The 17,023-nt window shown below is 52.9% G+C and overlaps 2 protein-coding genes across 2 annotated transcripts in view; one reads left to right on the top strand and one right to left on the bottom strand.

The window, feature by feature from the left end:
• The window catches only part of LOC144246356 (uncharacterized), a 387,512-nt gene that overhangs the window by 244,915 nt on the left and 125,574 nt on the right, over positions 1-17,023 (bottom strand). The window contains 2 exon segments of the mRNA XM_077783741.1: positions 1,446-1,519; positions 1,604-1,771. Coding sequence (XP_077639867.1) covers positions 1,446-1,519; positions 1,604-1,771 — 242 coding nt within the window.
• On the top strand, positions 15,399-16,331 carry LOC144246411 (olfactory receptor 14J1-like). Its single transcript, XM_077783809.1, has one exon. It carries the CDS (start codon positions 15,399-15,401, stop codon positions 16,329-16,331), a length of 933 nt encoding a protein of 310 aa, XP_077639935.1.

Below are 17,023 nucleotides of genomic sequence, written 5' to 3'. Positions count from 1 at the left end.
TCTCATCCTAAGGAGGCAACCATCACCAGGAAACCCTGTTGCTATGGTCAGTTTCCATGGCAACCATCCCCACCCCTGTTGCTATGGTCGGTTTCCATGGCAACCATCCCCAGCCCCTGTTGCTATGGTCAGTTTCCATGGCAACCATCCCCAGCCCCTGTTGCTATGGTCAGTCCCTGGGCAGCTCCATGGAGACCCCATGCCAGGGGTGGTTGCCATGGACACCAGCTCAGGCCTGGAGCCCGTTGCCATGGCAACCATTGGCACTCCCATCCCCAGGGTCATGGATCCCAGAACCACAGAATTGGCTGAGTTGGGAGGGACCCATCAGGATCCTCGAGTCCAACTGCTGGCCCTGCACAGGACACCCCAACACTGCCAGCCTGGGCCTGGCAGCGCTGTCCAAACGCTGCTGGAGCTCAGAGAGCCCTGGAGCTGGGACCCTTCCCTGGGGAGCCTGGGCAGTGCCCCAGCAGCCTCTGGGCAAAAACCCTTTCCTGAGATCCAACCTCAGCCTGCCCCGACTCAGCTGCAGCTGCTCCCTCCACTTCTGTCCCTGGGCACCAGAGTGAAGAGGTTCCCTCAGCCCCAGCCAGGGACCCGCTCCCAAGGCTGCTGCCATGGCCACCAGGGCTGGCACCAGCTGGGATGCTCGGTTTCCAAGAACTGGGGTTTGGGAATGGGATTCCTCAATTTCCTGCTCCCGCTAAAACCGCCCTGCCATTTGCTGCCCTCCCACCTACCATGGAAAGCACAAAAGGCAAAGATTCCAGGCTGGAATAAGAACAATTTACTAGGAACAGCAACAAGACCGGGACCAAACAGGAACAGAAAGAATATTGATAACAGAAGGGATAAGATAAACTATTTCCACAGAAAACTACATCACCAGTGACTGTCTCTTCCTGGCCACGTGTTTCCTCCTGCATGGAAAGGACACCCTTCTCCTCAGGGAGAGAGAAAGAGTCCCTTTCCTGCCCCTGGCAATGACCTGAGGTGGGAGTGAATGTAGTGACAGGGCCATGGCCAGACCCTCATGTTCTTCAATCCCACATCAGGTCATTGGCAGGGGCAGGAAAAGGGACAGGTGTCTTCCCAGCATGGATCACAGGGAGCATGGATCACCAGGGCTCTTCCCAACATGGTCCTCCAATGGGGGATGAAGCTGGAGCAGTGCACAAAGCTCTTCCTGCAGCTGGGGAATTTGCAGGGCTTCCCTTACCGGTGGCTCCGTTGGTGTTTGGTCAAGTGAGAGCTCTGGGTGAAGCTCTTCCCACACTGGGAACGCTCATATGGCCTCTCCCTGGTATGGATGGACTGGTGCCTGACAAGGGTTGAGTTATGCTGGAAGCTCCTCCCACAGTCGGGGCAGCGGAAGGGCCTCTCATCCGTGTGAATCCGCTCATGCAGGAGGAGATTTGAGCTGGTCTGAAATCGTTTCCCACATGTGGGGCACTCATAGGGCCTCTCCCCAGTGTGGATGCGCTTGTGTCTGATGAGGTGGAAGTTGCGCTTGAAGCTCTTCCTGCAGTCAGGGCATTGAAAGGGCCTCTCCTCTGTGTGAATCTGCTGGTGGCAGAGGAGATCAGAGCTGGTGTGAAACCTCTTCTGACACTTGGGACACTCGTAGGGCCTCTCCCCAGTGTGGATGCGTTGGTGGATGATGAGGTGGGAGCTGCAGCTGAATCCCTTCCCACACTCCCCACACTCATAGGCCCATTCCCTGGTGTGGATCATCTGGTGTCGTTTCAGATTGTTGCTCTGCCTGAAGCTCTTCCCACACTCCGAGCACTTGTACGGCTTCTCCCCATGGTGAACCTCCTCATGGAGCTCCAGCTCCAAGCTCTGGCTTGAGCTCTGCCCACCTTCCTGGCCCAGGGTGGATCTTTCCTGCTCAGAACACCCTGGGCTGGGTTTGCAGCCTCTCTTCCTGGGGGATTTTTGGGGCTTTTCCTCCCCGTTGGATTCCTGTGCTGTGGGGCTGCTCAAAATGGCCTCTTCTACAACGTTCTTCCACGGGGATTTGCCCTCACTGGTCCCCATCCTCAGCTCCTTGTCTGGGGGAGGAAGGACAAGGAGAGGATGGGATTTGCCTCCATGCCACAGGGAAGGACAAGGAGATCCCCCAAGTGCATCCCCGGCAGGAGGGCACCGGCAGCGGGGCTGTCCTGCAGCCGGGGGCCATGCTGGGCTGGGAGATGGAGCAGGAGAGAGGGAGAAAGGGGCACTGACTTCCTCCTCACCTGCCTGGGGGTCCCAGGGCATCTTCCTCTTCCTTGCAGCCTCCTCCTCCATCCAGCCAAAGTCTGGGTATGGGAAATTCTGTTTTGGAAGGAAAACAAGGGATGAGCACATTAAGTTTTGTACTGGTTTGCAGGCAAACCTGGGAGAGAGTCTAAGCCAGAATGACAATTGAATAAGAAAATTAAGATCAAGGCAATGATACAGAAACACTGGTTTAATCTGACAGAGTCAGGATATAACCTTACACACCGTTGCTCAGGGTGGTGGTAGCAGTCTGATGAAATGGTGGCTGCAGTCAGGCTGGAGTGATGAACGTGATTCTGTCAAAGCAGTGATCCTGTAGAAGGGTCTGGTCTTCCTCTGAAGGTCCAGTGGTGCTTATGGAGCTCTTGTCCTCTGGGAATGCAGTAGCCAAGGTGGTTGTGGTGTTGCAAATGGTGAGATTATATCCAGGCAGGAATGCTTGGTTCCTCCCCCTGGGCGGAGCATCCCACAATGGGATGATGTAATTTTATCAGTGCTGCAGTGACACTCAATGGCCCACTAACAGAAGATGGCCCCTGGAGAGCGTTATCAGGGCTGAGCCATGGAAGAGATAAAGAACACTGCCCCACCTGTTGATAACAGTTTATGGAGATGGGGACTGAAAACACTTTTGGTTACATCTGACACTGTAACCTGGAACAGTGAGGCAATCCCTGCTCGGGGTGGGGGGTGAACACCACCCCCCTTACCCAAACTGGCTCCGGTGTAAAACCCCCACCCTGGGAAGGCCACACACACAGGGGACAATGTCACACTTGCCCCGCCCCAGGGGATATCTCTGTCCCTGTCACTCCCTTGCTCTCTCCTCTTTCCATCTCTCTCTTCCTCACATTTACTGGTCAGTAAAATCCACTTTGGATTTGGTCTCCTTAGCACCTTAATTGGAGCAGAGGCATCTCTCTAACAATTTTATTATCCAGATTGCAACATTATTTTGCCCAGTGAGTTCAGGGCTCTGTTGTGTGACCCCAAGTGCCTTTGACAGCAGCTTGGTTCTCTCCTCTGAGGAGTTTGTGGCTCTTTCTGGAGGAACTCTTGGAAACTTGGATGCAGCTTCTTCTGAGTGACTTTTGGGAGAACTTATGAGGAAAATGGCTCTTGTGGGTGGTCAGTGTTGTTGCTTCTCTTTGGACCGCCACCTTGCTTTCGGGGGTTTCTCGCCGCTGTCCCCCGTCCCTCCCTGGCCCCCCGGGACCTTCCGGCTAGCTGTCCCCTCCAGGGCCGGGGTTTTTCGCGGTCCCGCTGCCCTGGGCTTACCAGGCAGTGGCTGGGTTAGCACGGTCCGAGCTGCGGCGTTGCCTCAGTCACCGCTAGGATTTGAGATAAAGAGACCAAGAGAGACCAATGGTATGCTTGTCCAGAGAGATTGTATTGCCTGAACCGTAGCAGGGACCAAAGGCCCTGGGCTATTGCCCAGATACAGTTTTATACAGCAAAATTAAGAGATAAGGTCTAAACAATAGAGACAGTGTTCAGCTAAGGCACATCAGAACCACCCCAGGGGCCGGGTCCAATGGGAACTGCTCAGGGGTGGGGAGAAGGGAGTTTACAGAGGAATGCTGAAGTGGGACTTTCCCGAGACAGTGGAGCATACATAAATGTATCTTTTACCTCAGTTTACCATTCCCAAGGCCTTTCTAAAACCTTCCTCCATGCTATCATGCCAGCATGATAACTACAAGTGTAAAGAAAATATTTTGTTTTCCTTCTTTGAAAAATTTGTTAAAATCACTGGAGGAAAGGGACCAAATGATACTGACATGGATCATTCACCCCAAAGTGAGGAACACAAGGCTACTTAAATCCTACAAGAAGCCCAGCTCAAGTAGCTAAATTCCCAAATAACTCATGAATTCACGGGCTTTGGGGGAAGAAGTATTATTTTCTTGGTCCCTGTGACCTTTGTTATAGCTACACAGACCGTTCCCTTCCTTTTAATAATCCGTATTGGGCCAATTTTCCATGTTTTTTTTTTTTTTTTTAACCTGCCAGCATCTGAGCTGGACCTGTGTTGGAACTGATGAAATTTGGAATTACCACGGAATTGCTTCTGTTGTTGGTCTATTAATGTTTTGGATTTATTTGTGTTTCCATCAGAAATGACTTGTGGGAAGAGCAAATCTTCCTCAAGGCATTTTATGGAGGGTTAAATTTGATTTCTGCTGAGTTTGTTTTGTCCAGTGTCCAGGGGATGCTCAAGGGGTCTCTGGTTTTGGTTTGGCCCTAATTTACTCCTGATTTGTCTTTATCACTTAAAAACACCTGAAAAATGACTAAAAAGAGTATTGACCAGAGATGTCAGAAGTCCCACCATTTAAGAGGTATTTGAGGTGGAATTTACTGTTTGGGAACATATTCTGGAGGATTTGTGGGTTCTTGGGGGATATCTGGTAGCATTCTCCATATCTTTGCACTCCAAAACCCAAGGTAGATTGGTCTGTCACTTCAAAGTGACTCAATCCTACCTCAAAACGGCTGGTTCCTACCTCAGTCCCATGCCAAAATTGCTTAATTTCTCAGCCTCCAAAATGAGATGGGGTTGGAAGGTGATCAGGAGAAGTGAGATCCAAATTTGAGGTTGTGGGGTCAGGATTGTGTGGGGCTGGGTGGGTGTGATTTATTTTTATAATAAATAAAACTATCAGAATTACTGATTTCTGTCCCATTCATTTTCTGTCAGTTCTGATTTGATTTTCAGAGTGCCGCCTTCTCAGCTGATTGTGTTTGTGTTCTTCTGTCCCAGACTGAAAAGCAAGATGTGTTCTATTTGCCATCTGTATGACAGTTGTCCTGTGTTGTGGGCAGTTTTTCCTTATCTCTTCCACAATCAATCCTCCCTCAGGGGAGACATCTGCTGATAAGTTGCTATTGAATGTCACTGCATGACTGATAAGAACTGTAACATCCCATTGTGAGATGTTCCACCCGGAGGGAGGAGCCAAGCATTCCTACCTGCATCCAGTCTTGAGATTCTGGCCCACCAACACAGCTTTTTCTGTACTGGATTTCCCATAGGAACAGCTGCCTCTTCCTCTTCAGAAGACTCACATTCCTAAAGGATCACTTCTCCAACAGAACCACACCTGACACTCCTGGAGGACTGCAACCACAATTCCAATTGGACTGTGGCTGACACCCTGTCCAACAGGGTGTCAGGTTGTATTCTGACTCTGTAAGTGTTGTTTTAGTTTACTGCATTGCTTATTTTATCTTTTTGTTTTCTTCGCTAATAAAAAGCTGTTATTCCTGCTCCAATATTTTTACCTGACAGGCCCCCTTAATTTCAAATTTATAACAATTCTGAAAGAAAGAGTCTACATTTTTCCATTTCAGGGGAGGCTCCTGCTTTCCATAGAAGACACCTGTCTTTCCAAACCAAAACACCTCCTTTCTCTCCTGCCTTCCTTTGCCTGTTCTGTTTCTCTCTCAGTGTCTCCCTTGACCCAGGGCAGCTCCCAAGAAAGGCCCTGCCCTGATTTAAATCCCAATGCAGGAGCTACAATGACTATGGGTGAAGTTATGAAGACTGGTAGTTAAATGTCACCGTAGGATCCTGCTCTACTTGGCTTTTGGGCCTTTCTTAAGAGCTTTGCCTTCAAGGGCAGGAACATCTTTTCCTGGCTGGGAACTGGAATTCCAGCCCTGGGAGTGTGTGCCATGGATCCCAGAGGGGCATTCCTGAGGCTCCCAGGGTGCTGCTCCTGCCATGCCTCCCAAGGAGCTGTGCAGGGCAGGGGACAAGGTGCAGCAGCTGTGTTGGTTCTGCAGTGCCACAATGACCCCTGGTTCCAGACGTTTCCGCACTGCCAACAGCAGTTCCTGTGTTCCCATTATGCCCTGCTGTGTCCCCATGGATATTTGGTGTCATGAAGTTCTTCAGTGTCACAATGGCCACCTCGCTCCATAAGCTTCCACAGTGTCCAAATGGCCTCCTTGGATGGGCAGTGTCACCATGGACCATTGGCTCCATGCAGCCCCGCTGGGTCACCATAGACTCCTTGGTCCCATGAGGTTCTGGGGGTGTCTCCATGGTCTCCTTGGATCCACAGTGTCACAATGGACCACTGGATCCACGTGGCCCTGCTGTGTCACCATGGCCCCTTGGTTCCATGGGATCCCAGGGTCACCATTGACTCCTTGCTTCCACGTCACCCCCTCAGTGCCAAAATGGCCACTTCATTCCATGGGGAACACAAAAGATTTATAGAAACATTGAGGAAATCCTGCTTAACACAGCTGGGAACATCTGTTTGCATTCCAAAGAGAGGTTAAAGGTGAGGATGGCACCAGCAGCTTCCATCTGCAACATCGATCCAGGAAAAGGACAGGGACAGAGAATTCAGCTGGGAGACTCAGAGAATTCTGCTTCCAGTGATCATTTCTGGTCACACTGTCCCTTGTAGAAAGGTGACACCACTCCAGGCAGCCTGTACTGAGCAGGTGGTTCCTGAGTGGGGTTTGTTGTTTAGGAAACCTGCTCAGGCTTTTCTATTCTTTCTTTCTCAACAGGAAAACTTCTCCTGGGCCTGTGTGCAGGCAGAGCCCTGAGGAGAGCAGGTGGGACACGGTGCAGTGGGCTGGGACATGGAGCTGCAGAGCTCAGGGACAAGGTTCTGCTGCAGGGCACAGGGATGTCAGTGCCAGGTGGGCGATGTCAGACATGGTGAGGCTGGGGGTGAGGAGCAGCTTGTCCAAACAGGGTCAGCCCTCAAGGGGCTCATTCTTCTACGTGCCCAGACCTCCTAATGAGACAGTGAGTATCAAGATCACCTGGGGAATGCTCTTCTCTGAACTGGAAAATAAAAAATACTCTGTTAAAATAAATAACTAATGTTCCATTAAATCTCTTTTCTTAAAGGATCTTTAAACTGACTCAAATTAGCTGCACAGGGCCTGAAAACTTGTAGACAATTGCAGGAAGAGGAAGCCCACCCCACCGAGGGCTTTGTGTACTTTAATGAGCCCTACAATGGATCTTCAGCTGAGTCCAGGACCCTCAGGCACTGAGAGAAAGCTGAAGAAGCTGCTCAAGGTTTCAGGAGCAAAACTCCAAATCCCTTGGAGCATCACAGAGCCCCACTGAGGGCAGGGATGCCAAAGGCTCCCAGGGACTGGAGAGAGCAGATCCTTGAGGCCAGGATTGCAGGGAGCCCAAGGCTCAGAGCAGGGAACTGCAATGCTGAGCAAGGCCTGGGCTGGCTGGGGGAAGCAGAAAGGCCAAGCCCTGAGCCCAGCCTGGCACAGCAGGGCCTGTCCCTCATGGGTGGCTCGGGGCTGTTTGTGGGGCAGGGGGATGTGAGGGGCAGCAAGGACAAATGCCATAAATCTGCAACCTTTGCCAGTTTCCTCAGGGAGGGGCAAGGGAGAACCAAAGTGCAGTCCCTCTAAGGAAAGTTCCTTATGTGGGGCCTCCAGAGGTGCTGCCCGAGCCCAGGGACAAAGGCCTGGGTGCCTCTGTCCCTGACAGCCCTGCCCAGCCCTGCCCAGCCCTGCCCATCTCTCCTACGGGCTGTGCCCCCTGTGCGTACTGCTCCTCTGCCCTGGCCGGCTGCACTCGCCCATCTCGCTGTGCGCCAGCATTTCTCACCCAGCGTTTCTGTGCCCTCCCTGGGGTCCCTGCACCCAGCGCTGCTGGCTCCTGGCACACAGAGCCAGGCCAGGAGTCCACCCTGCCAAGGGCCTTTGGAGCTGGGTGGTTTCTGTGATGGCTTCTGAGCTCAGCAGCTGCTCCTGGGATGACTCCATGGAGACCCAGCACAGCAACGCTGCTGTGCAGTGTCCCTGCTGAGGGTCACACACTGGCGGGGCACATTCCCTGGCTGCAGGATTCGTGCCCGACCCAAGCACTGCTCTTATGGCTCCAGCACTGCTTTCCAGCAGACACAGGGGAAGGCAAACTGTGTGTAGCTCATGGTATGTTAGAGTGTCTAAAACTTGCTAAGTCACCAGTCTTAGAGGTGACATGCATTTGGAATTTATGAGATGGAGAACAAGATGGAAAAGGGGAGCATAGAAATAAATAGGGGAAAACATTTCAGATTGTTTCTTTTCATTTTCATTTCACTTCTGGAAAGCTGTTTTAGTTTTTCAGGAATCTTCTCCACAGTCCTCTTTGCTCTTCTCAAGAACCCTTCCTGGAAAATGAGGTCGAGCTCCTGTCACAGGATGTGCCACCAACTGCAGCTTCTCTTGGCTTTCCACACCCTGTGTGCTGCAGGATTCTTGCAGCAGAGCAGGACAAAGGTTTGGAGAAGTTGACAGCTTGTCCTTTCTTTAACTGGTGGACTGGGGAGTTGTGCTGGGGGTAAGGTTTTCATTGTTACTGTTCAAGGCTAAGAAAACAGGAGGTGTTACCATGAATTGTTAGGAAATACAAACCTGGCTGAATTCAGAGAAAAAATCTCCAGAGCGTGCAGCCCAAAGTGGAGAGTTGTGTAATAATAATAATTCCAGCCTGTCAGTGGACATCTTGAAAATGATCTGGAATGTGAAAATGCTCTGATAGAGGGAGTTTCAGTGTAGATGATTCCACATCTGGTGCATTGCTGCATAAATCAAGAGTACAATCAGTTCCTGATAAGCACTAGAACAAGCTGGACCTCTCAGAGTAGCCGACTGAAAGAATCTGAAAAGGAGAAATGCAGGCAATGACTTGGTGAACCTTCCCTGGAAGAAAGGTGTTTTTCTTCTAATAATTACTAGTCCATTCCCATGGCTTTTGGCTTTATTAACAAGCACATTTCCATCCCAGATTCACCATGAAATGAGAAGCCTGAGCTTGTGGAAGTGCCTGAAAGATGCCCAGTTCCTCTGCAGGGACACTCAGACTGGAGCAGGAGCCGGAGCCCTCTCTGGGGAAGCCTCCTCTGAGCTGGAATTTGTGCCGTGCTGGGAGAGGAGGAGGAGGGGAGAAGGCTGGGTGCTGTGTGGCAGGAGCAGGAGGTTTGGGCCGCAGGACATTCCGTCTGCGCCGCTGCCCCGCAATGGGCGGCCGTGCCCGGGGCTCTGGGCCTGGCCCCGCGTGCGCTGAGCTCTCTGGGCTGGGCTCAGGTTCCCGCTGGGACTGGGCACAGGCTGGGCTCTCACTGTGCTCCCCAGCAGGGAAAACACCTCTGGGCATTGACATTTCCTGCTGCTGGGAAGAATCAATGAAGTGAGTCAAGAAGTTCTGGTTTCCGTCTTTCCTGGTGGATTTTTAAATTTAATTGCACACTTCAGATGCAATTTCTGTGATGGTCTCTGTCAGTTGGTTCTATTTAATCAGCACCAGCAACAGGGCTGTGTTTGAGCATTGCAAATGTGGCCTTTGTAGCCTTTCATTCCCCTCACCTTAGTGCTCAGGAACTGGTGGGCATTCCAGTATCTGCTGATCTTTATGCCTGCAACAAAAATACTGACTTTGCTGTCATGAAAGCACTGTGGGTAGCACCAACAGAAAGAGGCACTTACAGTTTTATGGATAAAAGTCAAGTGGCAAGCACAAGAGGGCCAAGAGCATCTGCAATTCCCAAGGCGAAGGCAGCAGCAGCCTCCTGCTGTCAGCTCAGGGTGAGTAAAACAGCGCTGAAAACAGCGCTGGAACCCGATCCTTCCTTCCCCTGGGGGCTGGCTCGGGGCAGCACAGGCGGGCCCTGAGGAGCCAGGGCTGTGTGCGGGTGCCTGTTGCTCTGCTCCAGAGTCCATCTGGAAAAGCCCTCGGCAGCCGAGGCAGGAGCAGGCGGGAAGGGGCCGGCGCTGCTGCTGCTCCTGCCGGGAGCCCCGGCCGGGCCGGGCCGGCGCCCGCTGCGCTGCGGCTGCTGCTGCTGCCAGAGCCGGGCGGGGTCGGGACAGGGACGGACACGGCACAGCAAAGGCCGGGGCTGCAGGGCTGTTGGTGCTCGGCCAGCGCCGGCACAGAGCTTCAGCCCGCAGCCAGCCCAGAGCGAAAGGCTGGGAAAGGCTCCATTCCAGCCGTTCTTTGCTCGGCACTGGGAAGGGACTGAAATTAAAGGAGAACAGCAGGGCCCGACCCCTTCTCCTTGGGGAGGAGCCCCACGGCTGGGGCTGTGAGGGGCCATGAGGGGCTGTGAGGGGCTGTGAGGGGCCGTGAGGGGCTGTGAGGGGCCAGGCACCTCATGGAACCAAGGGTCCATTGTGACACTGCAGAACCAAGGAGATCATTGTGACACTACACAACCTCGTGGAATCAGGGTGCCCATGTTACGCTACTGAACCTCACAGAAGCAAGGGTCCCTTGTGACACTGGAACAAAGGAGACTGCTGTTGGCAGTACGAAAGCTTGTGGAACCAAAAGTCCATTGCTACACTGTGGGGCTTCATGGAACCATGGAGACCATTATGACACTTCCGGACCCACTGGAGCCAAGGGCCATTGTGACACTGCAGGGCCTTGTATAACCAAGGGGTCATTGTAGCATGGCATGGCCTCATGGAATCAAGGGGATCACAGTTACACTGTGGGACTCCATAAGTGGCTGTGGGTGTCCATGAGACCACGGGGCCATTCTGACTGTGGAACCAATGACATCATTGTTACACCACAGGACATCATGGTACCAAGGAGGCCATTGTGAACCAGTGGGGGAACCTGCTGAGACTATGGTGACACTTCAAGGGCCACTGCAGAACCAATGAGACCATTGGCAGGGTCCCTGGAACCAATGAGACCATTGTGACATGGCCCAGCCTCATGGGAGCAAGGGGCCCTTGTGACACTGTGGGGCCTTGTAGAACTGAGGGGCCATGGTGACCCTGTGTGGCACCATGGAACCCAGGAGAGCTCTGTGACACTGCAGGGCTCCGTGGCACTGAGGACTCGTGTAACAGTGAGGAGCCCAATGGAACCAAGGATCCATTCCGTACTGCAGGGCTTCAGGGAACCAAGGTGCCAGTGTGACACTGCGGAACCAAAAGAGACCATTGTGACATTGTGGGACTCCATGGAACCAATGAGACCATTCTGACACTCCGAGTCCCCATGGAACCCAGGGGCCATTGTGACACCACAGGGCCTCACAGAACCAAGGCAACCACTGTGACACTGCCAGGTCTCATGGATCAAGCGGACATTGTGACATTGCGGGTCCCCATGGAAGCAAGGGGCCACTGTAACACATCCAGGCCTGGTGGAACCAAGGGGCCATTGTGATCCTGGGGAACCCAACAGAACCAAGGGACCATTTTGAGACTCCGTGACCTCATGGAACCAATGGGCATTGCCCCATGGAAACAAGGAAACCATTTTGACACTGCAAGGCCTCATGGAAGCAAGGGGCCATTGTGCCACTGTGGAGCCAAGGACACCATTGTGATATCACTGGGCCTCATGGGAACAAAGATCTACAAAGCTCTGTTGTGATCCTACAGGGCCTCAAGGAACCAAGGAGCAATTGTGATGCTGCAGGGCACCAAGAATACAAGAGCATGGAACAGGTCTGGCTGGCTGAGCCTCCTGGGGGCCACCTGACTGGTCCAGGTGACCTTTGCATGTTGAGGGTTGTTTCTCATCAGCTCCTGAAACCCTGGAGTTCCATGCTTTCCTTCCTGTGGGAAAGAATTGTCCTTCTCTCCAGGGGTTCATGGCCAAAATTGGGATGACTCCTCCAAATTTGATTATATCCAAGGATTATTCCCATATGAAACTTGCCAGGGCTCACATCTCTGGCTGACCATGACCTCTTGGGAGCCACCTCTCATCTGCCTTCAAAATACTGGGGACTGTGCTTTCCTTGCCATGTAGAAAAAAACATCATTTACATCCTGGCACCCATGGCCAAGATTGAGAATCTGCCTCCAAAATTCCTTATATGCAAGGATTGCTCCCAGACAAAACCTGCCAGGACTGTCCAGGTTCCCTTGGGCCAGCTCTCATCTGCCTTTGAAACACTGGAGCTCTGTACTCTCCTTCCTATGGAAAAGAACTGTCCTTCTCATCCAGATGTCCATAAACAAAAGTGGGGTTTGGCCTCCCAAATTCTGTCTGCCCTAGGATTCTTCCCTGATCTGGCTGGCAGGTCTGGCTGCCTTGCCCTCCTTGGGCTGCCTCTAATCAGCCTTTGAAGCACTGGGACTCCACCCTTTCCTTCCCATGAGAGCTGTCATTCAAGCCCAGGAACCCACAGCTGAAATGGAATTCCACCCCCGAAACTCCCCATCTATCCAAAGGCTGCTTGCAGACAGAAGCTGCAGGTACAGACAGGTCAGACTTGTCTTGGCTTCTGGTGGCAGCTTCTCATCTGCCTTCAAAGCCCTGGGGCTCTGTGGTTTCCTTCCTGTGGAAAAGAAATCTCCCTCTTGTCTGGGTGCTCATGGCCTTGGGCACTTGACAACTCTATATGGACACAGGATCTCTGTGCTCAGTGGGGTGGAGACTGAGGAGAGCAGAGGAGAGCCCTGGGAGGGACTGAAGGGTGATTTCAGAGATGGTGGAGCCTTCTGACATAGAAGACAGCAGCCAGAAAAAGAAAGAATTAATGCCAAGGGCAGCTGGGGAAGTCCAGACTGGACACAAGAGGAGAGGAATTTCCCTCCCAGGGAACGGCTGTGGCGCAGCACGTCCCCAGCAGGAGCCTGGAGCAGCCCAAGGCTTTGTGTGGCCAGGCAGGGGCAGCAGGAGGCAGAGCTGCCAGCAAAGGAAGGGCCAGCGAGGTGGGGCAGCCGGGGGTGACGACAGCCTGCAGGGACAGAGGCGCAGGGCAGGGACACCGTGGGACAGCCTGGGCTGCAGAGGGCTCAGGGATGTGCAGCAGCTGCAAGGCCCTGACAGAGCCAACCTGTGCAGCCCTTTGGCCATGGCTGCTGGCCCTGGGCCTGAGGCCACGAGGGGACAAGTGACCCTTGCAGCCCTGGGGCCTCAGTGCCTCCTTGTCCCTGCTCAGCAGCCTGGCAGGGGCCGCCCCATGGTCCTGCCCTTGGCACTGCACATCCCCACGTGCCAGTGCCCATCCCGGGAAGAGCCCTGAGCAATGAGGGAGGGACAGGATCTGCCTTGCCAGGGGCTGGGGCTCAGGCCTGGGCCCTTTGCATTCCTGAAACACATCCAGGTTTGCTCAGCACCAGAGCCACCTTCCCCTTGTTTGTCCCTTGCTGTCATCTCTGCTCCAGCATTATGCTCTACTTGGGGACACTTTCTCAGTCGTTTCCCTCAGTGGGACCCATTAGAAGTCCAAGAAACTTCAGTGTTTCAATCACACTTTGAGTTCTTGAGAAGTTTTTTGAGCACACTCTCTGGGAATGAGACTAATGAAAACAACAGCAGCCCCTGAGAGGGTCATTAAAGTCCTTGTGCTGTGTCTGTGCTGCTGAGCTGGGCCGGGCTCCTGGCACAGAGGGTGATCCTGGTAACCAAGCAGAGCTTCAAAAGCACATTTCTCTTGCTGAGCAGCTCTTCTTCCAGCCCAGCAGGGCTGGGGCACTGCCTGCAGCCAGCCCGAGCACAGCACAGAGGCACAGAGAGCTTCAATCAGTCAGGGCTGGGAAGGGGCTGAGAAGTGCCTGGGGCAGAATCACTGCCAGCCCTTGGCACAGGAACCTCTGGCTGCAGGACAATGCAGCTGCAGCTCCTGGAGAGATCTCCTAAAGCTGGAACATCCCAATGCCCACAGATCCTGTGAGTACAGAGTATTTCTGGTGCAGGGGAGGTGAAATGCTCATGAAGCTCTGACATACTGAGGGCTTCTGATTAGTCATATAATATTTCCAAGACAAGGATTTTGATAAAAATGTGGAAATTTCCTAAGAATTTGTAGTCAGCTGTCTACTATTGAAGAGTGGCAGGGAAAGAAGGGTAAATATTAAAGGTTGATTATGAATATTGACAAGTGCATGAGACGTCTGAACTGTTACTTTTAGTGATCAGTAGGTTCACAGGAGATCCCTATTGTGCTTTCAGCCACTCTGCCCATGGACAGCAGCAGCATCACCTTTGCTGGAGCCATCAGGCTCAGTCTGCGCTGTCCTTTCTCCAAGCTGCAAACAGAACCTGCCCCAGCCTGTGCCCTGCAAACAGGCAGGGTTCTGTCAGGCCAAGGAGAGTGCACAGAGATTTGGGGTGAGGGAATGCTGGTAGGGAGAGATCAGACACAGGGAAACAGCTGCAGGAGGAAAATCTCCCGGAAGCAGAGAGAAGATCAGGGAAGGAGAGAAAACAAATCCCAGAAATGCTGAGGCAGGGAGAGTTTAGAGATGTCCAGAGGATCCCCTCCAGTGCAGCCCCTCCCTCTGCACAAGCCCCCTCCCTCCTGTGCCCCAGCCAAGCCTCTGCCCTCAGGGCCGGGGCTCCAAGGCGTGCAGCCCCTCCTGTGCAGGCAGAGCTGCAGCAGAGCCGTGGGGCAGCTCTGCAGCCCCGGGCCCAGTTCCCTCTGCAGAGCACAGGGCTGGGAGCAGCTGCCCGGCACTGGGGGCTCTGGCAGGGGCACAGCTGGCTCAGGGTGACACAGCTGTCCCCAGTGCCCGGCTCTGGGCAATGCTGGCAGTGCAGCCAGGGAAGGAGCTGCACCTCCCTTCATCCAGTGCCATCAGAGGGACACTTGGAAGTGTCCCTGAGATTTCAGTCCAAGCTGGGAGCTTCAATGCAGAGTGCAAAGCTGTCCTAGAGAATCTCTGATTTATGAGATTTATGGGGAAAGGTAGAGGTGTTGTGACACTGAAAATGCTGCTGGGTTGGTGAAATGAGCAAGGTCAGTCCTTGGCTACAAATGTGGAGCTGGGCTGTGGTGGATCCATCTGCTCTTACCTGTACCTGAGGTTTTGTAAGAGAAACATGGGAGTGTGACCATCCTTCATGTGAGAAAAATGAAAGCCAAGAGAAGCTCCAAACAGAATGAATAATCTTATCCTCTCAGTCTCCACTCATTATCTTTCCTCAGAAAACTCACTGTATTCATCAATGAGATGGAGATATGCTGAGGGTTTCTGATATCCAGGAATACCAGGAGAAACATGGAGGCAGCATAAAAAGAAAACCACAAAACTCTCAAATACAGAAGTGTATACATCTGTGTTACAGAGGAGGGTGTATGGGAAATGGCGTTAACTTTAATTACAGGCATCTCCTCTAACTCTTCACTGTCCTTTCTCCATGAACAGGTGCCCATGTGCAGCCACAGCAAATGTCCAACAGCAGCTCCATCAGCCACTTCCTCCTGCTGGCACTGGCAGACACGCGGCAGCTGCAGCTCCTGCACTTCTGCCTCTTCCTGGGCATCTCCCTGGCTGCCCTCCTGGGCAACGGCCTCATCATCAGCGCCGTAGCCTGCGGCCACCACCTGCACACGCCCATGTTCTTCTTCCTGCTCAACCTGGCCCTCAGCGACCTGGGCTCCATCTGCACCACTGTCCCCAAAGCCATGCACAATTCCCTCTGGGACACCAGCACCATCTCCTACACAGGATGTGCTGCCCAGCTCTTTTTTTTTGTGTTTTGCACTACCACAGAGTTTTCTCTCCTGACCATCATGTGCTACGACCGCTACGTGTCCATCTGCAAACCCCTGCACTACGGGACCCTCCTGGGCAGCAGAGCTTGTGCCCACATGGCATCAGCTGCCTGGGCCAGTGCCTTTCTCTATTCACTGCTGCACACAGCCAATACATTTTCCCTGTCCCTGTGCCATGGCAATTCCCTGGGCCAGTTCTTCTGTGAAATCCCACAGATCCTCAAGCTCTCCTGCTCATATTCTAAACTCAGGGAACTTGGGCTTCTTGCTGTTAGTATGTCTTTAGGAGTCGGATGTTTTGTGTTCATTGTTTTCTCCTATGTGCAGATCTTCAGGGCTGTGCTGAGGATCCCCTCTGAGCAGGGACGGCACAAAGCCTTTTCCACCTGCCTCCCTCACCTGGCTGTGCTCTCCCTGTTTATCAGCACTGTAATGTTTGCCTACCTGAAGCCTCCCTCCATGTCCTCCCCATCCCTGGATCTGGCCCTTTCAGTTCTGTACTCGGTGGTGCCTCCAACCCTGAACCCCCTCATCTATAGCTTTAGGAACCAGGAGCTCAAGGCTGCAGTGTGGAGACTGATGACTTTGCCATTTCAGAAACATTAAACTGCTGGACATTTTTTTCAAAGCACGTGTAATAAAAGTTGTTTTGATATTTCTTGTTGGCTTCATTTTGCAGATTCTTATTCTTTGTTTTAGTTTTTTCATCTTGTCCACAATAAATGAAATTTTTTGAGCCATTTCTCATTTTGTTTCTCTCACTCTTCCCTGTGGCCACAGACTGTTTCAATGAGGGGTTGCGCTCTTGGTGGGTTTCAAGATACTAAAGGATCTCCCAGCACAGTTTTCTGCAGAGATGCCCTTTTGTTGCCTTCTCTGGAGCTGCAGCAGAAATATCTGTGTGCAGAGCTGGGGCAGATCAGTGCTGGCACAGCAGCTCTGCTCCTGCTGGCCACACCATTCCTGATCCAGGCCAGGAGCCATTGGCCTTCTTGGCCCCTGAGCACACTGCTGGCTCATGTCCAGCCTGCTGTACATCAGTCCCTGCAGGTCCCTTTCTGCCTGGCTGCTGTCCAGCCCCTCTGTCCCCAGCCTGTAGCGCTGCAGGGGTTGTTGTGGCCAAAGTGCAGGACCCATCACTTGGACTTGTTAAACCTCACCTTGTTGGATTTGGGCCCTGGATCCAGCCTGTGCAGGGCCATGTGCAGAGCCCTCCTACCCTCCAGCAGATCAACACTCAAATCCAGCTTGGTGTCATCTTTGGTTGCATGAGGCCCCTCAGTGTCACAATGTCCCCT

Source organism: Lonchura striata, chromosome 6, assembly GCF_046129695.1.
Source record: "Lonchura striata isolate bLonStr1 chromosome 6, bLonStr1.mat, whole genome shotgun sequence".
NCBI classification, from domain to species: domain Eukaryota; kingdom Metazoa; phylum Chordata; class Aves; order Passeriformes; family Estrildidae; genus Lonchura; species Lonchura striata.
The sequence above is the reverse complement of the archived record's forward strand: the minus strand, read 5'-3'. Positions and strand labels throughout refer to the sequence as shown.

Excerpts from the sequence above, each read along its gene's own strand:
- LOC144246411 (XM_077783809.1), top strand. The coding sequence starts at position 15,399 with ATGTCCAACAGCAGCTCCATCAGCCACTTCCTCCTGCTGGCACTGGCA.